Genomic DNA, 22,066 nt, shown 5'->3' with positions numbered 1-22,066 from the left:
GGAGGTAGTGGAAGAGTGTTGTTCATCTGGGTGAGTTGTACTTCACCTTCACCATGGAGTAAACATTGCTATAATGATAGATGTTTACTGCTTAGAAGTCTGTGTTTCACAACCTTAGGTTTCCTTTGAGTGGGAAAACAAAATTTCCCTGTAAGCAGTGGTCACAGTATTCTCTGGCTCTGAGCATAGCAGGTACCTTTCTCAGGAGATTATGCACATTTCCACTCAAGGTCAGATTTTTGTTTGTTTCTTTGGGGTATTATTCGAGTTGGTTTCTTTTTCTTTTGTTTGTCTATTTGGTTTGGGTTTTTTTTTCCAGTAAGAAGAAACAGGGTTTGAGCTTTCCTTGCTGGTAAAGTAGATGTTGCCTGGTAGCCTGAATTCTGTTCTTGGTATTCCAATTACCAAGGAGGTTGCCATGGGAAGGCTGCTTACTCTTACTGTGCTCCAGAGTAATGTCTAATGATGGATGGGGTGGGTCCATGTTCTAAGTGTTCATGAGGATATTCTGTGTAGTGCATTGGGATCTTGACAAAGAAGATAAGAACTAGAATGCAATGAATTTCTTTCTTCTTCCTCCAGGCATTTCACAGATGGCTTCCATCCTTGAGTCCAGGAAGCACCAATGTCATAGTGAGTGGGAAAGACAACCTCACAGGAAGTTTGATCAACATCATCAGCTTTGATCTCCTCAGCAGGATGGACAAGCAACTTAAGAGCACATTCCAAGTAGTTATTGTTGTAAGTGGTACATGAAAATTTTCAAGTTAATTCTATGCTGCAAATGAGGTAGCCTTTGTACAGCAAAGAAGTGTGAACTGGGCCTTATTTAGGACTGAAAGTAACTTGTAATTGTGGCTGTGATCACATCTGTTTTCATGAGTGCAAGCATGAGGTTTCTCTGAAACCTTCTGAAATAACTAGTAGAGTTTAATTCCTTTGTGATTCCTAATGCTGTGTTTTCACTTTTACTGGTTGTGCTGCCTCTCTGATTTAATTGTGCCTGGTCATGTCTTCTGCTGGAGAGAAAAGTGTTTAATGTGGCGTGTCAATACAGTAGTCTTGGAATTCTGTCTTCTTAAATCTTGGACTTCAGGGTGGTGTTAGTGTTTATCCAGTAAACCAGATAACCTTTCAACATCAAGTATGTGGGTAAAGCATGAAAAAAAATCTCCCTTAGCTTGTGTTCCACTGATAATCTGCATTAAGCCTTCCTTGATCACTTGTATCGTTTCTTTTGTAAATTACTTCAAATTCCAGTTTTTATCTTTTTACAGAGGCACAGTAAATGGCATTTTTCTGGATTTCAGTTACTAAAAGTTAAAAACATCTAGTGTTTCAAATCCAGCTTGGATCAATAGAGAGCAAAAGTATATATGTAGCTTACTATGAGTATTTGATGTTCTCAGTCTAGTTTTCAGCACACATATATACCTACCCAAAGACCATGACAATTGGAACATAATAACCTTTTTGTTTCTCAGCATCAGATGGGAATGTGGTAATAGATGGAGTTCTTTGGAGACCAAGCTACTCATGGGGGAGCTGATCTTTTTTCATTTTTGTATTTTTTCTCCTACACACACTCTGACTAAACATTCTGTCAAGGTAGAAATGCAGATTATTACTTTTGTAGGCTCGAGGCTACTGCCTTAGAACTTTTAACCAGCCCTGAACTGACAGATATTCTTTCTGTGTGTTTATGTGTTCAAATTTGGACCCTTTGTGGGTTTTTAGCTACAAAGAGAGTAGCTCTACTGTATGCTGAGCTTTCCTGGTTTTACTTCCAATCTTCTTTTGGTGGCTGGGAAAATTAATGTAGCTTGTTATTTAGGAGGGAGAAGGCTGTGCCTGAGAGGCTAAGTAGTTGCATTGTCCTTGCATGCTTGTTTCTACACACATGGGAAGATGAGAATATACCCTTGGAGGTTGCCAATTGCTTTTTGTGCCTTAAATTCTGCCTTACTATAGCAGTAGAAGTGAAGCCCATTTGAGGGTGATGTCTGAAGTAAGAGACTATTACCCACCTGGTGAGCCCTATCAGCAGAACAGTTGGATCTTAATTAGATTTCTTTTTTCCTTATCATTTGCATTAACCCCTTATTAAGGGAACTGGCACTGTATATTCCTCCTATGTTTGCTGCATTTAAAAGATACATAGGGGCAAATGAGTATCAGTTATGGAAATAATATTCCTCTTTCTCCTTCCCTCTCCAGCCCCCTCTGCTCACTTTTTTTTTTTGATGTTCATTTATGATTCATGCCTGCAAGGTTTGATTTTTGTTCCATTTGCTTGCTGCAGGTTTGAGTGCAGGAAGCCTGCTACTCTGCATCCTGTCTTTTTGTTTAGAATTTGATGTGACTGTCCCAATGCCTGAAATATCCTGAATGAAAGGCCTGTAGTACTAGATAGCTGAAAACATTGGGAATTTGTTCTGTAACCTGCATTTGGACTGTGGATCTGAACTGACTGCTCTTTCATGCTTGTTTTGTTTCAGGATGAGTCTCATTTCCTGAAGAACACAAAAACTGCACGCTGCCAAGCTGCCATGCCTCTGCTCAAGGTGTGTATGCTGGCTGCCAAAGCTCTGATTGCTAAGGTCAGGCTCACAGAGCAGTGTTGTTCCACTTACCAGCTTTAGGAGCCAGCAGCTGAATTCTCCTGTTATGCAAGGGAAATCCAGGTAATAGTGTAGATCAAAGACTGAAATTTGGCATTATCACTTGTTTCCATACAAATATTAGATAGCAAAACCTAACAAAACAACTTTAAAAGCTCCCTTGATATAAATGTGGTACTGCCACTGATGAGTTCTGTGGTGACAGAGAAAGAGGAATATCAGAACTTACTGAATGTATTCAGGGAGAGTAGAAAGAATATAATGGTGTCAAAGTAGCTTGTTAAATGAAAATAATCATTATCAGTTACTTCTCGGGACACAAATTGCTGCTGCATGTCAGAATGGCACTGCCTAGGGCTCTTCCCTGGTTTTACTGTTCTGGGCTGTTCCTGCAGGCTTCCAGTGTATGTGTGTGGCTGGGACTTGGGAGCATTTCTGCTGGTCACAAGTACAGAGCTACTGGGAAATGGCAGAATGTGAAATTAGTGGGACAAGAAGGCAGAGGCCTTCTGTCTTGCCTCCACAGAAGGGAGGCAATGAGATACCAGGGAAAATGTAAATTGTGATGTTTGCCTGTTGTCCTGTGATCAAAGAATCAAACTCATCCTGGTAGCCATATCCAGGTTAAAGTTATGGGTAGTTTCTAGACACTTAGGGTCTGTGCATTAGAGGAAGGTAAATGCAGCTCCTCTTCAGCAATTAGTCAGCAGTATGTATAAAGACAAGATTTGGTCTGTGATGGCTTTATAGCAACCAGCTTTAATATGCAAGATTCTTAATGGCATGCTGAAAATGGTTGTCCTTGAATAACTTGGTTGTTCTCCTTAAAGGCTTGACTTGTGTCTTCTCTTGGCTTTCAAATCACTTCAGGCTTTTAATGTTAGGAAACTTAAGGAGGAGGTCCAATTCTGTGAGCAGTTTGAAATACAATAATTAGGGTGTATGTCTGAAAATCGTGGAAAATAACAAATTCTCCTTGTTGCAAAATGCTCAGAAAGCAGCCTCATCCTTTGCTACTTGAAGCTTTGTAAGGATCAACTTGTCAAAATTATTTGCAGGCTGCAAGATATGAGAGTGAAAGATGGTAGCTGTTAGGCAGAGGTTAATTGCCTGTATACACTTCCTGAGAATTTAAAGTTTTATGCTGTCACATCACTGGTCTTAAAGAATTGAGAGCTGACGCTTCTGAAACTGAATTTCAGTCTTCTGAAAGCATTAAGAGTTTCATGTTCATGTTGTGCATTATCTCACCTGCAATGAGCATGCAGTAGCAGATGTTTTCTGTTAGATGTTCAGGTAAATTCTGTTTGCCTGACTAAAATTTCTGAAGTATTTGCTGTAGTAGCCATTTTTCTTCTCTCTTATTTTCCAACATAGGCATTTTGCTCTAAACTGTCCCCTTTGGCAGCTGTGTCTTCAGCTCCTAGTGAGTGATGCTGTGGTCACTACTGGCACAACACACCACACCAACATTTTCATATTTGAAAGAACTGCTAACATATCAGGAGATTTCATCACTTAAATACTGAATTTAACAACTGTACTATGTGATATTTGTAGTAAGTAGCCAGTGGGTTAGAAATGGGAGTATTTTTATTGTTTTGCATGATACCTTGAAATTACTGAATAAGAGGTGTGGCTAAATATGTTGTTGAGAATATTATTCTTGCCTTCTCTATGTTAAAAGGATTTGAGCAGCAATAGGAGTCTTAGAAGAGACCAGAAAAAGGTGTAATTGTAGGCAAATCCTTGAGAGGTAAACTGCTCCCAGTACCTCAGTCCCTACCTTAAGGTCACAGTGTGCAGCTGTGCCAGTGCTGTAACCAGAGCCCCTGGAGCTAACTCATGCCTTGTTTGTCTACCTTCTAAACATTGCCACTTCTATCTGTTAGCATAATACTACTTTAAACTATCTGAAATTGCCATAGTTGCTGGTATTTCCCATGAGGATCTCAATGTCCTAAAGCATAAAAGCTTGAACTGACTTTCAGGGACAGAAAAAAAAATCTACTTAAGAAATGTGATCCTTGGTCTTTACATACTCCAAAGATTTATGAGTCCATAATGACACTGGACAGATCTAAGTTTAAATGTTTTCAAGACAGAAATGTTTGTCAGTTCTATACATTCTTAATTAATTCTTTTTATCTGGATAGAATTTGCTCTTTTGATTTCTCCATTTGAATAATAAAATAGATAAGTTGTTGCAAATGCTTTTACAGAACTGCACAATAATTGGATTAAATTAGTACGTTGGTAATAAAGATGACATACCTTGGATATTAGTTTCTAATTTGTCTTGTTAGATAGCCAAACTGAATCTCCACCTCTCATATCTTTAGCTCATGGTTACAGTATTTAAAGCCTTATTTTAGTTTTAATATCTGATATTGACCCGTTTTTAGCCACTCAGTCATAATTCATCTTTTCCTGCTCTCTTGTATATATTACAGAGCAAGTGTGGTATAGAATTGTCAAGCAAAGCCATGTATTAAACATGTCACTTAAGTCTACCAGTTGGTAATCTTTAGACATTTTTTAATATTAACAAAAGCTGCAAATTTTGTGTGTGCAGCACTCAAGTATTTTTTCTGACATACTTAGCTGCTACCCTGACAGAGATTGAGAAAAGTTTTACTTGAGACAGAGGAAGACATTTTATTATGGCTTGGTGTATGCAGTGAATGTGCTTGCTGCCTCATGGCTTGCCCAGGTTGTCATTAACTTAAATATATAGACATGTTATGCCAAATTTACTGTTAGTGGACAGAACTTTGAGAGGAACTTACAATTGCATGAACAGTAAGATAGAGTGAAATAGCAGCAAGATTTTTAGGTCATATATCTTATTCTCTTCATGTTCCAGTGCATGTGCAGACTTGTGGGTGTACAGACTTGTACATGGGGGAGAATGCTCTGTCTGCCTATGTAAAAGCAGGTAGTAGAGTTTGCACACAATCTGTGTGCATCCCTGCAGAATTATGGAGGAGGATGGATTGAAAGATGTAGTAGAAAACAGTCCTTTGATATTTGGTCATGTGGCAAAATTGCTGCTTTCAAAGTCAGCCAGCTTTCACACCAGCAGGTCTGTGCTGGCAGCTGCCTGAAATTTGTCCCCAGCTGCAGCACCTCTCACAGTGCTCAGGGGCTGGAGGTTGCTGTGTTCAAAGTGGTCTTGGTGTCTTCTTTCCATGCACATCAAAGTGAGAACAGCTTCATACTGCTGGGCTGTGGCTGAGTCACCAAAATGCCTGGTTAGGCCTGGCATGTCCTTCCCCCTAATTCAAAGCTGTGTCAGTAGGTGATAGGACCTACTTGTCATCTTGCTGTTTTCTATAGTCTCACATTTAGGACTAAGTTCTCCTAGACGTACTGACAATACTGGTTGTTCCCTTCACCTCTGCCCTGCATCTGCTTCCCTCAGAGGCAGAAAGTGTCAATAGTGTTACACTTCTTGGAAGCATTTTGTTTTTTCCTTCTAAGATTAGACTGACTCAGAGACATAAACATGGGAGAGGGAGTATACATACTACCAATATCCTTAAACCAGCCAAGCCACAGGGATGTGGATAGAGAAGAAACAAAACAGAGGTTTTTCACTGATCTGTAGTGGCATCTCTTGGGGACCAGAGTGGAAAGAATTCTACTTATTTTGACCAGCCAAGGTGCTGCATGGTCTTTATTCTTCTGTAATTGCATGGAATAGTGCAAGGCATGGAAACTAAGGAAGGTCACAATGGAAAATGGATCAATTTGGAAACATCACGGTAAGTAGTGAAGAATTGCATTGGAAACTGAGAAATAAAAGGTACTATCTAATAAAAAATTCCAGTGGCATTAAATGTGCTTACCCTCTTTATGGTCTCTATGAGCATTGCTCTCCAACATGTGGAGAATATTACTAATTTGATTGTTTCTACTGAGCTGCTGTTCCAGTTAATAGTCTGATGCACATCCTGATGTTTGCAGGGTTAAAGATCTTTGGTTTTGTTGTGGGAGTCCAAATGTGGCTGGAATCTAAACCTTTTATGCTTGTTGCCACAGAGCAACTTAAAAAGAGTGGAGAGGAACAGGTCCATGCTGAAGGTGGAAGGTGAGCAGGGGACACAAACATTTGACTTTCTGTTGAGAAATAAACAGCAGCTGTGTTTAGGTGTAACAAATGCGTATGGATTAGAAAAATAAACCTTTCCTTATTGTCACCTGCTGAGAGAAGGAACTTCATCTTGAAACTGAAGAAGCAGTGGGCCCTCAGGGCTTCATCTTCAGATCTGCTCTTACCTTCCAATTTTTCTTCCTTCTTGGAATGGGAAGGCACTTTAATTTGCTCAATTCATAGCTTATTACTGCTGTTTGACACACATTGTCTGTCTTGATGTCGGTTAACAATAGGGGAAAGTAGTTCTATTTTTTGGAATAATTATTGTAGGATTGTCTTAAGAAATGCAGAGCCCAATCCTCTTGCCCAAGTAAAGAAACACTCTCAAAGCAGCTGCTACTCTTCCCCTTTATCACATTTATTATGGTCCTTTTCAGATTTTTCATTTTGCAGGATAAGCTATTCTTAAGCTAAGCAGTTGAAAATGACTCAGTAAGCAAAAGCTGGGGACACGAGTAAATGCACAGCCAGAACCAGCTACACTTATTTTTAAAAGTATGTCAGTCTGATAGCATATGGCAGAGCTCCTGCTGTGAGATTCATTTAACACAGAGACAGTCATTGTATGTTAATGAGGCTCTTCACGTGTTCAATTATTTGTCTGTCACATAACCCCTCGCCTTGCCTACTCCCCTTTGAATCATTGGTTGCTGGGTCTTGACCTCTAAAATAAGTGCCATCATTTCATAAATTATTCTTTGACTTTCAAAAGTGACTTCTGTAAATGTTTTCACAGCTGTGGAATTAATTATTGCTGGTGTATTGTGTAATGCTGCAAAGCCACATTTGTCTTAGGCTACTTAGTAAATGAGAACTGCAGATCAGGTCTACACCAGTTACATGAACTTTATGCCTAATAAAGTTTATGCAGTTAATGTTAGTTCAACTATGTGGAAATATGTATCAATTGATTACAAGATCTGATTTTGCTAGAAAGTCCTTTCTGGCCCCTGCAATCTTATTTTCTGTTACAGACCTTTGAAGAAAGAGGCTATGTGCTTACTCTTGGCAGCACAGAAGGTTCAGCAGGAAACAAGAATTAAGCAGTGATCAGCAGAGACTTCTCTGCAGGAGCAAATCTTTATTGGCATCTATTCAAAATGAGTTGCCACTAGTAAAAGAAATGGGAATCAAAGCCATTTCTTTCATCCAGAATTTAAGTCAGCCTTCAACACTTGGAAATTTGTTGTCCTAGGTTTTTTTTTTCTTCTGTTCTTCCTTGAGCTCCATCTGTCAGGTTTTAGAACAAAAAGGGACCTTTGGGATAATGAGTTAGACCACCTATGTTTGTGCAGTTTTCTGGAATTAATATCTGAAGTTTTTCACAGTTCTTGTAGAGTTAGTGTCTTTTGGGGCTTGGTTGGTTGGTTGGTTGCTTTTGTTGGTGTTGTTGTTTTTATTGTTTGTTTTCTTTTACTTTTCAGTTTGCTTGAAATGGCTAATTAGAAGACGTCACAGCCCTTGTTAAGAGCATGCAGTGGTTGAATACCTTGTCTGCTCAGAAATAAGTTACACACAGCAAAGCAGCAGCTGGACAAGTTTGGAATTCAAATAACCTGTAACTTCATCATGCTCTCTTTTGACACCTATTTAGGGACTGGGGAAGGAGCCTGAATAATTGTTATGACTACTGGGGAATTAGTGTTCCAATCTCATCTTGTGCAGCTCCTGGGGGAGAGCCTTGAGAACAGCAGAAACCCTTTCAACACAGTTGGGTTTATGTTGCATTTATTACGTCCCTCGTCTGTTTTTGAGTGTGTTGTTGCTTTAGCTTGATCCAGACTTTTCTTATATGAGGTTCCTGTCATCCCATGCCCTCATGTTTCCCTTTTTCTGGCAGTTACCTTCTGTTGATCCATGAGGAGCAAGTTTAATTTGGAAGTTTCTTGGACTTGTGGGACTTGCTTGTCTTGCTTTTCAGCAGATTTCTCAGGGTAGCTTCAGTTTCCTCCTCAAAGGTTTCTGCTAGGTGTCAGATATTGTCTAGGTTCTGTTCATTTCTCCTCTGATGTTACCTTAATTTTTAAAAATAACCTAATTTCTGCTTGATGACTGTTTCCTCCTGGGATCTGGTATCTCTGGTCTCTGTGACTCCTTCTTTTGAGTAGCATCAGCACCTCTGTCTTGTGCAATCTCTCACTTTCTGACATGCTCAAAGGTTTGATCTTTCCTCTTAGTTCAGTAACTATTCTCCTTTTGTAAATGTTCATGGGAATTGTCTGATCCTGGTGGTGATCACATTTCTGATCTGTTTAATAGGGATTATTGGAGAAGGCAAGTCCCACCTTGATCACAACATATTTATAAATAGCTGATAGAGTCTTGAAATTAATTTCCGGAACATTTTTTCCACCAGATTTGGTTGGTAAGTGGATGAAACAGCTGAATAGATCTGGGTGACTTGTTGATCTCAGTGAAATGATAAAAGAATTTAATTTTCTTTTTCATTTAAATGTGAATGAGCTGTTGGTACAGATGTCACTCAACAATCTCTTTGTTATTTTAATGAACCTGCATTAAATCATGTAGGAAATTGCAAGGCACATGTAATTTAACTACAGTATGTGAATTTACAGCAGTAGAAATTCACAGCTTTTATCTAATAATAGAATTAGGTAATAGTGGTGGAATGAAGGTAGAAGTGTATCTTGGAGTCTTTAATATCTATAGTGTAATTTTTTCCCCCTATTTCTTGGGAGCACCTACTTTAGATACTTTCCATCCTCTTTCTGTCTCCCCTACAACGTTTAACAATCTTCTTACATGATTTGTATTTATTCTCTCATGTTGTAGCATCCAGCCAGCTGTACCTACACTCACCACTGGATGTCAGATCTTTTGGCCCTGCTTCAGAGAACTTAATTTATTTCTCCTTGCTAGTATACTTTAAAAAATAAAATTAACAAGGAAGTAAGACAAAAGTCTTTCTTTGTATCTCTTCTGCTTTTGAGAGGAAGACAGTCTGCTTGTGGCTTGCTGTGGCAGGTTTATGATGAGAGAATTTACATTGGAGGTGGGGATGTACCTGTGCGGGTTTGTCATTTTCCTGTGACGGCTGATGCCAAATGAAAAGTTGAGCCAGGCATAAGATATTAACGTGTCTGGTGGGTAAATGCTGATTCAGAAAGTACTGTAGTAAAAATGGATTCCTTCCCTTAGAGCATGTGGATGGGTATTAAGGAACTGTGATTTGTCCTACTCCTGGGAAGTTTGGAGCGCTGTCCTTGAAACTCTTCAGGCAGTGATAAGTAAACGTGAAGCAGCACTCTTCCATGTGGGCACTTGAACAGGAAGGTGTGGGATTTTCTTTCAGGACTGGAGTGACTCGCCGAGCTCTGCAGGGCTGGCGGCACTGACGCCCCTTGTTTTCCGCAGGCTGCCAGGAGGGTGATCCTGCTGTCGGGAACGCCGGCCATGTCGCGGCCGGCCGAGCTGTACTCGCAGATCGCGGCGCTGCAGCCCGGCTTCTTCCCGCAGTTCCACGGCTTCGGCCTCCGCTACTGCCACGCCAGGAAGGTACCGCCCTCCGCAAATCCCCTGTACACGCCACGCCTTGCCTTTCCTTTCTCCTTCTGCGTGATGCTACATCGCTTTTTGGCAAGGGTTCTCTGCAGAGTAACGTTTTGAAAGCTCTGATGCCGCGGAGGTCTTGGTGCTGCAGTGGTGAGACATGAAGGCAATACTGTTTCTTGCCTTGAAAACCATGGAAATAAAAATAAGGGAAAAAAAATCCCCAAAGAAATGTGGCCATAACTGATGAAAACAGCCTATTCTTATCAGATCTTGCCTGTCCCCTGAGGTTTCTAAAGGGGTAAAGTCACTAAGGGGGCCTTTAAGCAGCTGCAGATTTGGGCTAATTGATTTAAAAAAACAACAACAACAAAACAAAACAAAAAAACCCCCCCAAAAAACCCAAAAAACAAACAAAAAACCAAAAAAACCCAACCCATGTTTCTAGTCTTAATCAATGTTCGATAAAGGACTTTGTTTCTTCAGATTTTCAATTTTATACCTCCAGGCAAGTAAAAAACCAGACTATATCTTTGTATTGCACCCTCTTCTAATTTAGGAAATGGATGCAATCCTCAGCATATTTTGAAAATAACTCCTCTGCCAGCTGCTCAGTAGTTGTTTCCACAGAGTTACTGAGTCCAACCACTGCAAGAATTTAGCTTTGCAGGAAGCAATTGTCTGCCTTGCTGCCAAGGTATGGGCAACTCACCTGTGCTCCCCATGGCTCTCGTGTGTTGCAGCACACACTGCTAAGAGAAAAGAGCTTTGGCTGCTGCTTTTTGTACATAGAGGCTCTAGCATCTTCTGTGCTGGTTGCCTAGACACAAAAGAGGGATTCAAATCTCCCTACAGCTCTAATTTAGAGTGTTTAGCAAACTGGTTGGAAACACCAAATGACCATTTCAGTGTTCAAAAATGCTTACAGCTCTTTGTAGGGCTTTTGTGTTTGATTTCTTTTCTCTTTGGGGTAGCTAACATATACCAGGTTTCCACCAAGAAAATTCTTACTGCAGTCTCATATGAAATTTTTGAATCTCCTTTTTCCTAGATCTGAATTACCAGAGAGTCTTTGCAAGGCTTTTGAAGATGTGTAAGGATGAAAGGTGTTATGTAAAAACGATTTGGTATTAATAATAAATCTGATTGCGTTACAAGATTAAAGAAAAATTGGCAAATCTGATCCATTCAGTTTAATACTAAAGTCTGACTAGTTTCTGTTTCAAGATTTTATGACAGAAAATTGCAAATATCTGACAGATCTGATGAGAAAAGTTATAAAAGTTTATTGATTAGGAAAGTTATAAAAGTTTATAATTTTTTATTAGTTCAGCCTCACAGCATCTGTGCTTTTAAAAATGCAGCAAGTGAAATGTCACCTGTTATTTACAAGGTATCCCAAGACTGTTTCCCAAAATACATGCTGTGAATTCATTTTTCAAACTGGCTGATGTTGGCAAATATTAAGTAATTTCTATCTGTGCACATGCTCTGAATTTGTAAGACTTTGGCAGCTTCTACTAACACTGTAATAAGTTTACTGACTCATGTAAGATGCTGTAACACTTTGGTAAGAAAAGCACAGTTGGGAGCATGTGTTCTGGAATGTCATGGATCAAAGCCAGATGTGTATTTTGGCAAAATAAATATCCCTCTTTTTTCTCTCTTTACTTTTCTTTTCCACAATAGGGTATACTAAAGTAAATTTTAATAATTCCAAAAGTAATTACCTCTTTATAACTAGCTAGGTGCAGCACAGAGCTGGGATGTTTCCTTGTTTGCAAATCATTCCATAAGCAATATATAACCTAAATGTACTGTGGGGACTCTGCCTGTCTGTGCTTTTTCACATAACAGTAGATGGTGTCTTGGCTCTGTGTGTGCCTTGTTCTTTGCCTTATGATGATGCTGCTCCTCTGAAATCCATTTGGCTATGTGGACACAAAGCATATGTATGACTTGCTTGTTATGGAAGTGGAAAGTGGGAGAAAATGGCTTTTAAGTGGAAAGAGGTAGCCTGAGGAATATCCAGGCCCCAGAGCAGATCTTGCTGAGCAGCCTGATTATGTTGATCTTCCTACTCACCTACCAGTGCACTGAGCAGTGTGGGCAGTGGGCTTTGGAGGCTGGGCACAGCACCAGGGGGTCCTCTTGGTTCTGTCCATCAGCTCTGCAGGGCCCACAGAGCCTGAGAGATGCAGAGAGGGAGCATAAAGACTGTGGCTCAGCAATATCAACTTTCATGCAGAATGCCTGAAGCTAATAAACCCTGGTAGACTTGAGCTGGCTTTCTGTGCACTTGAGGGATGCATGCATCTATGTTGCACTCTGGGTTTCAGGGAAGCAGAGCAGTGATACCCATGTTGGTTTTTGAGGAGTTGGCTAAGATCCAGGTGGGCTTATTCACTCTATCCCTACACCACTGGGTTGTTGTCAGAGCCAAAGTTTTAATTCTGCAGGATTCAAACTGGGTATGTGTTTAGGGTTTGAATTGTTTCCTGCTTTAATGAACCAACTGTAGCTAATCAGATGGTGCCATAATTATGTAGGAATAGATTAAGTCAGATGAGTTTAATGATGGCCATAAGTACCAGAATCTGAAGCCAGTTAATGGTTCACATCAGTACAATATGGCAATAGGATTGCAGGTTGTTTATCTCAACCTGAAGTAGGAACATTCACTTTTGGATATCAAAGAGGTCTTACTTGCCTATAAGCTCTGTGATTCCTCCTCTTCCAGTCCCACAGCATGTTGTCATCCCTGATCAAAGCACCACCCCTTAATACAGTCAGTAGCATGACTAACCTTATGGCTAGTATGATTTATTTTGTGTCTCATGAATGCTAGGAGAGGATGGAAGATGCAGTGAATACTTAGGAGCTTCTTTCTCTTTTGCATCCATTTATGTATTGTAGCAGTTTTCTCTTGGGAAAGACAAAATCAATGTAGATATTTAAGGTTAAATCTATTTTATCAATTGATGTAGCTGATTGAGGTGCTGGGGCTCCAGCATGCACTATATGCATTTCAGGAGGGAATATGTAGTGCCTTACTTTGGATTGTTATTTCAAGACCAGAGGTTGTATTTTTGGACTCTGCCAATATTATTTAGAACTAGAGCTATAAAAAAGATTTCACCTCTCTCCCCACCTTGGTTTTTGGTATTCCTGTAGCTGTATTCTCTGTATTTACTTGTGAAATTGCAGCAAAAAGGTTTCTTTTTTTCCTTTCCTTCAGCATTAAAATCACATTGGTCTCTTCTGTGAAAGACAGTTGTTTGAATGATGTTTCATTTGGGGAATGCTCCAATTTTGATGCCACTGTTGTTCTTGCTCACACAACAAAAGCTAGGCTTTGGAGTTGCTGGTAGGAGAAGTGATGAGCTGAGATTAGTTGAACAGGTGTGTATTGCCTGCACAGGATCTTGGAGGATAGGCCAGGTTGAAAGGGGAGTGCTTCAAGGAGGGGTAAATGAATGGCTTGTTCAGAGTAGCTTTGAAGTGATGATGCTTTGAAGAGACAGGGTTTGGAGTGATGTCTTTTGGGCCACAGTTTATGTCTGTTTGCTTGAGTCTGAGCCAAACACAGTAATGGCAGAAGCAGAGTGTGTCAGGAGGCAGAGCAGGAGTCAGGTCACAGTGGAGAACAGGCAGTTCTGACCTAGCATGTCAGACAAGTGTCACAACTCTGTGAAGGCATCTGGGTTGAGGATGTTTGTCCTCATGCTGTTAGAGAATATTTTTGTGTGTCTCTCTGCTTAAAGCTGAAATAAATGTGCATGCACAGAACTGCAGTGAGTTCTTTTGGCCTGCTCAAAACTGCAAGTGGAGAGCAGCAACACCTTGCTGTGTGAGAGTGAGTATCAGGGCACAGAGCTGGAGTAGGGATCCCTGCCACCTTTCTGCATAGTCTTCTTCCCTGCACCTCCCTGAGCTGGTGTAGATAGGAAGAAGGGAAGCTTGTAAGTAACCTTTTCATGTTGAGTGGATTAGTTTGTGCGCTTCTACCTTATTGCCATTTTTGTCAAATCTCCTGCTGACTGTCAAGTTCTTGGCTCGTCCAAATTCCCTGGAAATTTATTCTGCTTTTGGATTGTATGCAGAGCAGTCTCTTACAGGTTTGACACTGATAACTGCTTTGATGTTTCCCAGATGCCATGGGGTTGGGACTACTCTGGATCATCCAACTTAACTGAACTGAAGATTTTGCTGGAGGAGTCCATCATGATCCGACGTCTGAAATCAGATGTGCTTTCCCAGCTTCCAGCAAAGCAGCGCAAAATGGTTGTGGTGGCTCCTGAGGGCATTAGTGCAAAGACCAAAGCTGCACTGGCAGCTGAAGCAAAGAAGATGGTCAAGGGATATGCAAGTGTAAGGCAGAAACTTATTTTCGCAATGAGCTGTTGCTATTTTTGGTATTATTTTAAAAAACTTTTTTGTGAGAAAGCATGAAAGTTCCAAAGGTCAGAGCCTCACCTTATGTGAAGACACAGTTTTAAAAGAGTGTACAGTACAATCAAAACTAACTTAGCTTGATTTGCTTTTTATCTAAGTGGTCTACTTTGTCCCTTTTTGTGAAATACCATTTCCTGGTGTTTTTTCTCTTGTTAGTAATTTCTAATTGTCTTTCATACCTCCTGCCTCCCTACTTACTCTCCTGTCTAGCCTTATAGTCTCATTCAGCCTACAGAAACAGCCTTGTTTGAGTTGTGCTGTGAACAGAGCAGTAGCCAAAAATGTGAAGGGTTTATTTTTGTTTGTTTTCCTTGTATGGGTGGAAAATGCATGTTCTAGGCTCCTATGTTGCTAATACAGTTCTGTAAGAAGTTACGGGTTTTTCCTTGCCATTTTAGTAGGGACACGCTTTCTCAGCTAAAACTGCATTTGTGATACACTTGTCATCCAACTGGTAGGAGTTGAGTGGGAGGCAGGAAGGGAGGTGTCAGGGCTGTGTGAGTATCTGCTGTACCTAATGGCGAGTAGGAGATTTCCCCCCCATGCCTCTATTGTTGTGCTTTTCTAGGCTGCTTTTTTCCCTAGCAGTGTTTACTGGCAGCAACAGAAATACCAGATCTGTAAGCAAGAAGGAGAAAAGGTATTTTTGAGTCTCAAATTTGTTTATCTCTTCCTTTCACAGAAACAACAGGAGAAGGAAGCTCTTCTCGTCTTCTTCAGCAGAACAGCAGAAGCTAAAATCCACTCAGTCGTGTAAGCACCGTGTCACTGCTTCATTCTGGCCCAGTAAAATGTGGTTTTCTGCTGAGAACAGGGAGACAGTGCTTTAGAGATAACAGTGCAGGGACATGAAGTATAGCCTCAAGTCAGCCTAGAAAAACTTGACTGTAATTACAATGCACTAAACATTTTCTTCTCTTGGGGTTCCTTGGCTGAGTAAGTCTTCTAATTCATTCCAGATACAAATCTAAACTGTCATTTGAACTACTTAAAATTAATTTGTGTTTGAGACTTACATCAAATTCCCTGGTCTGGACCCTTTTTCAATTTAAGGAGTGGGGGAATAATGAAATTAAAAGCATCAACAGAATTTGAGAAAACAAATGCTGCAGTTCCACTGCAGCAGGAATCCTGAACTAAAAAGCTTATGAGATGGGTTGAGCTTTAGTTGCATTGTGCTTTAGGAATCTCTCAGCTTCTGTTGCAGTTCTTGGCTCTTCCACAGGGCTCACATGGGACCTCAGTAGTACAAGTTTTGTACCACAGGTGTGTTTTTAACTCTCTCTTCCCTAGAAGTAATTTCTTTTTGTGCCTTTTCATCCTCAGCCTTTTTGCTGGGACAGCAAAGGCATTGCTTTAGGTCATAGCATAACTTTCTAGTAAGTATGATAATACTATGAAAATGGTTTACTTTCCACAGCTCTCTGAATGTAAGGACCAACTGAGGTGCACTGTGTGATTTCAGTCACAGACCTTGCTGCAAAACTTGCTTGTTTGACACAGAACTGCACTTCATAGTCCCAGCATTCACTTCTGTAGTAGAGTTTCTTCCTTTTATGTTAGTGGACAGTTAGAAGACTTTCTTCTTTTTATTTCAGTTGCAAGTGTGAACTGAATATAAAACCATGAAGTGCTGTTTGAATCTCTGGTAGGAAGTAGTCCATTTTTTCCTGGGGTTTAGTAGCAATTAAAATACCATTTACTACAAGCTGCTAAAGTATAATACCATCTAACTAATGGTATTGTCCTATGATCATCAGCACTTCCTGTGCCTTAATGACTTATCTTCCATTGCTTCCACTGAAATGACCTGCCATTTATTAAATAGAATGTGGGAATGAGATATGAAATAATTGTGATGTGTTGGTTGGCATCTGCCTACTACTCTGCACGTTTGCTTTGATATTTGTTTTAAAATACAGCAGTCCCACTTCTCCCAGATTTCTTTGTTAAATAATACTGTCATGTAATGGGGATCTGAATATTATGAACCCTGCAAAGTTGTCTGCCATCTTAATGCAGGGCTGGAAATCCTTTTTGGTCCTTTGTGACAGTTGCTGCTGACCTAAAATATGTTGAGCTTAGCAAAGGTCTTGGTATTCCTGATCTATTCAAAAACTTTGCTGTTCAAAGAAAAAATGACATAATCTGTATTGGCTTATAGGTGTTCCTCAAGCTCCAGTTAACCTGATTGTAATACAAGTTACTACATAGAAATGGGTTCTGTAGCTGTGCTGCTAGTTCATGGGAAAAGCTAGAGATGTTTTCATTTAAGTCATTTAAAAGGAGTCTGTTGCCTCTCTTTGGCCATTAGCCTATATGTATGTGGATAACTCCTAGAAATAGCTGACAAATTTAGATACTTAAGCTGGAGTAAATTGCCAGTGGGAACCTTTGCAAGAAAAGGTATTTTTTTTTTCTGACCAGTGTGTTTACAGATGTTTTCTTTTCACATAAAAACAATCCCAAGTAAACCCAGGAGGTTTAACTGCCTACAGATTTAGTGTATTGTGATTGTGCAGAAGTTAGAAATACAGATGGGTGAGTGAGATTGTAATTAGGTATAGATGGCCTTCAGTTAATTGGCCTGGGATGTAATGTTCCAAGTAGGATATAATAAGCTGATTCTCTTTGACACCCAAATAAAATATAGGCAGCTATCTGCCTGTGGTAAAGAAAAACTGAGGGAGTTTTCCTTTCTGTATTTTAATCTACAGAAGACTTGACATGCTACTTGCACTTTACTGCAGCTTTTTATGCTAGCCTGTTTCCTCATGTTTGTGTATAGATGGGCAATATCTTCAAAATTTATTGTGAGCAAAATCTGTATTCTTTCAGCACGTAATTTTATAGTGTTTTGGTGTTTTTCCTTTTTCATGTAGAGAATACATCCTGGAGTTACTAGAAAGTGGGAACAATAAATTCCTGGTGTTTGCTCATCACAAGATAATGCTGGATGCAGTAGTTGCAGAGCTGAAAAAGAAAGTAAGTGACTGACTGATTTGTCTTAACTTTATCACTGTTCCAGCTTCAAAGCTGTTGAACAGCCCCCTGGATTTATGGCTGGTCAGATAGTTTGGGACAGTTAGTGACAGAGATGATTTCTACTTGCTGTGCTTCTGATGTGCCCTTCACCAAAGGAGCTGAGCTGTCAGGGTGAATGCCTCACAGCAGGCACTTTGTACTAGCTGAATGGCTTTTATTGTATTTAATGTTCTTTAATTCTACTGTCTGCCCTGGAGCTTGTGAATTCTTGGAGGACTGTTACCCTGTGTGGCCATTGTTCTCCAGGCTTTCCTCAGAGGGAGAATGAGACTACCCAAGCCCACCATCCCTGCCTGCCTTTATCTCTGTGGTGCTCTTACATTTTTGAACTAAGATACTGTAGGAAGACTTGACAGACCTGCCAGTCATTTGTCATGACTTCTCTTGTTTGTCTAATTTTTCATGTGAGATTTCCATGGATGCTCCTAAAGCATGCTGGGTCATTGTGGGGCAGTGTGAAGAATGGTTTAGGATAACATTCCAGACTATAACCCACAGTGGCACTGGTGACTTTGCTCAGTGGCAGCACTGGACATGGGATCCACTGAGACATGGAAGGAGTATTCAAGAAAGGGGACAGCAGGTCTGTACACAGCATCTTGTGCCTTTTCACAGCACATTGAGCACATTCGCATCGATGGCTCCACATCTTCAGCCGAGCGGCAGGCTCTGTGCCACAAGTTCCAGTTCTCAGAGAAGCAGGCTGTGGCTGTCCTTTCCCTCACTGCTGCAAACATGGGCCTGACACTCTCTGCTGCAGATCTGGTGGTGTTTGCAGAGCTCTTCTGGAACCCAGGGGTAAGTGTCCTGGAGGGGACAGGGGGTGGATGTTCCCTGGAGAGCAGAAATTGCTGATTAAGAGATGTATCAGGCAGGCAACTTCCTCTAGGGTTTGTCTCTTTCTGATATCTGCTGGCTCTGAAATCACAGGTGCCTGAGCTTGAACCTGGTTTGCACAGCTTGCACAGGGGAAGGTGGTACAAAAGGAAAACATGCTTCTGTCTTTATTTGACAGAGCTCTTAAGAGTTTGCCCAGCCAAGACCTGAAAGGGTCCATCATCAGTGCTGACCCTCACTTTGGAAAAGTGTCAAGTGCCTGTTGGGAATCTGGTGTACCAGACTACTTCTTGGCTTAGTCTGTTTGAGAATACAGGTCTTAACAGGATCCAGATAAGAAAGAGTTGCTAAGCAGAAGAAATTACATCTTCTGTCCTCTGGTGCTTACACTGTTTCTCAGATGTTGCAGTTTTCACTTTTTATTTGTCATGCTTTTATGTTAAGATTTTGATCCAAGCAGAAGATCGGGCACACCGAATTGGACAGACCAGCTCTGTTAATATTCACTACCTGGTGGCTAAAGGCACAGCAGATGACTATTTATGGTAAGAAGTGAGAAAGACACTTTGGTTCTCCTGACATGTGTTTCCACTGTTTGTCCCATATGTGGTGTGAGGGGTTAATGATAGTGCTGGTTTCCACGGCCTGTGAGGGGAGGATCAATATGTGCCAGGGCTGCTGCAAGCTGGTGACATGGCCTGGCTGCACTGGACATGACTGAGTGGCTGACAAGCAGGAGGAATGAAAGTAGTTACCTGACAAAGAAAGGGCTCTTAAGAAATTCTGGGAGAGCTGATGCATCTAAAACCTTCACAGTCTCCATGTAAGGAGGAGAAATTGTCTTAGATAACAGCCCAGAACATTCCTGTGCTAGATACTGTAAAGTGCTGAGACTTTCAAAGTCAGCAGACACTGGAGATGGTTCAGTGTATTGTAGATCAGTTCTGAGGAGCAATCTGGCTGCTGTGTGCTTGGACAGGGAGCTGTGGAGGAGGACTGCCTTCCTTTGGCTCTTCAGTGAGCCCTTCACATAGATTACAAAGGGGCTATTGGCCCACCTTTGGATAGTTGTGGTATGATGCTTTTTGCCTGCAGTGAGTTACCAGTGGACATTAGTCCTTAGGGCTGGGGAATTTGACATCTGGGGGTGGACAGGATCTGAGGAGTCTTTAGTGCTGCAAGGGAGCTGACCTGCAAATGATGAAAAGAAATTATCCACAGCTGCTTCATTTAAAGTCCAAAATTACATCTTTATTACCTTGTTTAAAGGAATGAATGAACTAAGTGAACTTGTGCAGTTCCCAGAATATCATGATGGCAAGTAATTATAACCCTACAATGCAAGGATCTGGAAACTGATGCATCACCCAAATTTCATGGAAAGTTAATGACAGTAATTCTGCCTTTATTTGTGAAATGCTGTCTGTGCAATCATTAGTGCTCAATGAGGAAGAAATATGGCTCTCAAAAAGACAGTGTAAAGGCAAGAAAAAGAACAAGAGGATGAGGTTATTTGGTAAAAGCATTAATTGTGCTGTGGCCTTGGCATCTTTCAGTGTCCAGTGTGCAGGTGTGGCCAGGACCTCTCAGCCTCTTGGGCTTGATGGACTCTTCCTCCTGCTGTATATTGGGAGTTACCCTTGAAATGCTGATGCATCTGTTGTTGGGGTTTACCATTGCTTGCCTTGGAGACTGAACACACAGGCTATTAGGAGCCCTTTTAGCTACATCTTCCTGGTCTGACTTAATACCATTGGTGTTGCCTCAGTCAACTTGTTTCTCTATTGGACATATGTGTTCTCCAAATGTTTATAGCCCAGAATCCTCTAATTGTTACCAATTTAATTGATTGATATCTCAAGACAGCATACAGGGATTATAACCAAGAGCAGGACAGGTCAAGGAACAAATAAAGTTTGATAGAAAAGCCATCTTTATACCCCTTTTATATCCTTTTTTAATCTGCACATAGTAAATGAAACAGTGTCCTTGATTTTTTTCATTTCAGTAATATCCATTTATCACTCCTAGGCCAATGATTCAGGAGAAGATCAAAGTGCTGGGTGAAGCTGGTCTTTCAGAAACCAATTTCTCCGAAACAGCTGAGTCAACTAATTACTGTCCTAAGGTAATTGACCTGAAAGAATATTGGTGGTCCCTGGAAGAGGCTGAATGGGCTTTGGCTTGTGTACATCTAGATTGGCACAGGTGACCTTACACCTGTTCTGCCTTTAATGCCACAGACCAGATTGTTCATCTCCTCCCAGAATCCATGCCTTGGCTTGGACTCTCCACAGAATTTCCAAGCCTGGTACTTGCAAGGAGACCTCTGGGCATCCATGTAATATATATGTCTTTGAGTGTATGTGTATGAGATACAGATGTGTATGTATCATGTATGGTATGATCTGTACACACATGCTCTGTGTAAGGGAGGTGTCTCTGATTGTGCTCACTGTTTTACATGACAGTGTGGATGTAGTTCCTGTTCTCTTCTGTTTCCTCAGACAGATCCAAAGCAGAAGACAATCTATGACCTTTTCCAGAAGACCTTCTCTGAGAGCAGGGATGATGCTGATGACATTTTGTTTTTGGAGGCAGCTGATGCTGGCTGTGAGTTTGACTCTGGTAGTGCTTTGCAAGAGAGAGAAGCAGAGACAAGTTCAGTGAGCCCAAAAAAAAAGCGGCGTATTGAGGAAGTGTAAATGGCGGCAGCTAAAGAGACAGCAGCTAAGAGATTTTTTTTTTTAATTAAAAAAGAAAAACCAAAAACAATCATGTATTATTTTTTGAGTTTTTGAAAATAAAAGACTTGAAGTTTTCTTTATCTCTGGCATGTTTAATCTCAAAGGATGAGAAGGCAGTGTGACTGTGTGACAGATGTGCAGCACACATCTGGCAGCCTGCAGGGTTTGCAGTCCTGGCTTTGCTGATGACTGAATGGACATGGGCAACTATCATTTTGTTGTGTTTCAGCATGTCAGCTTCCACAGTTGTTTTGTTTAAAAGCAGATAATGGTTGTCTGTCCCCAAGGCAGAACTCTTGAGAAAACCAATTCAACAGCAGCTGCAGAGTGCTTTTGTCAATGTTTTCCATTTCTAAAAGTCTATTTCTAGGAGTTTGTTCACTGGCACATTTGGCCATTACTTAGATCAGTCACAGACTGGCTCTTGAATATTCTGTTTGGCCATGAGGAAAAAACATCTAAACAGATCTTGATGTTTTGTGGAGGTGGGGAAGAGGAAATGACCACCTTGAAGCTAAGTAGTGTAGCTGTGTGCCAGTAAGTGCTCATTGTCTGTTTTAGGCACATGTCTGCCTCTGCACACTCGTCTCTGGGCTCGTGTTGAATATTAGGAGCTGCTCCATAGCATGTGCTTTTTCTGTCAGGGTGAAGCTTGTGCTGACTGCCAGGGATTAACCCTGACCCCCTGAGGT

General features: G+C 40.8%; 1 protein-coding gene across 4 annotated transcripts in view; it reads left to right on the top strand.

Annotated features, from left to right (window-relative positions):
• Positions 1-21,454, top strand: part of SMARCAL1 (SNF2 related chromatin remodeling annealing helicase 1) — a 33,893-nt gene extending 12,439 nt beyond the window's left edge. For all 4 annotated transcript variants that reach the window (XM_079310797.1, XM_079310800.1, XM_079310799.1 and 1 more), the window contains exons 8-17: positions 583-741; positions 2,499-2,564; positions 10,156-10,296; positions 14,443-14,661; positions 15,428-15,498; positions 17,628-17,730; positions 18,406-18,588; positions 19,072-19,172; positions 20,659-20,755; positions 21,135-21,454. In XM_079310797.1, coding sequence (XP_079166923.1) covers positions 583-741; positions 2,499-2,564; positions 10,156-10,296; positions 14,443-14,661; positions 15,428-15,498; positions 17,628-17,730; positions 18,406-18,588; positions 19,072-19,172; positions 20,659-20,755; positions 21,135-21,332 — 1,338 coding nt within the window. In that variant the 3' untranslated portion in view covers positions 21,333-21,454. The remainder of the gene's footprint in view (positions 1-582; positions 742-2,498; positions 2,565-10,155; positions 10,297-14,442; positions 14,662-15,427; positions 15,499-17,627; positions 17,731-18,405; positions 18,589-19,071; positions 19,173-20,658; positions 20,756-21,134) is intronic.
• The last annotated feature ends 612 nt before the right edge of the window (positions 21,455-22,066 follow it).

This window comes from Erithacus rubecula (assembly GCF_903797595.1).
Source record: "Erithacus rubecula genome assembly, chromosome: 8".
Taxonomy (NCBI): Eukaryota; Metazoa; Chordata; class Aves; order Passeriformes; family Muscicapidae; genus Erithacus; species Erithacus rubecula.
This window is presented reverse-complemented; position numbering and strand designations above follow the sequence as displayed.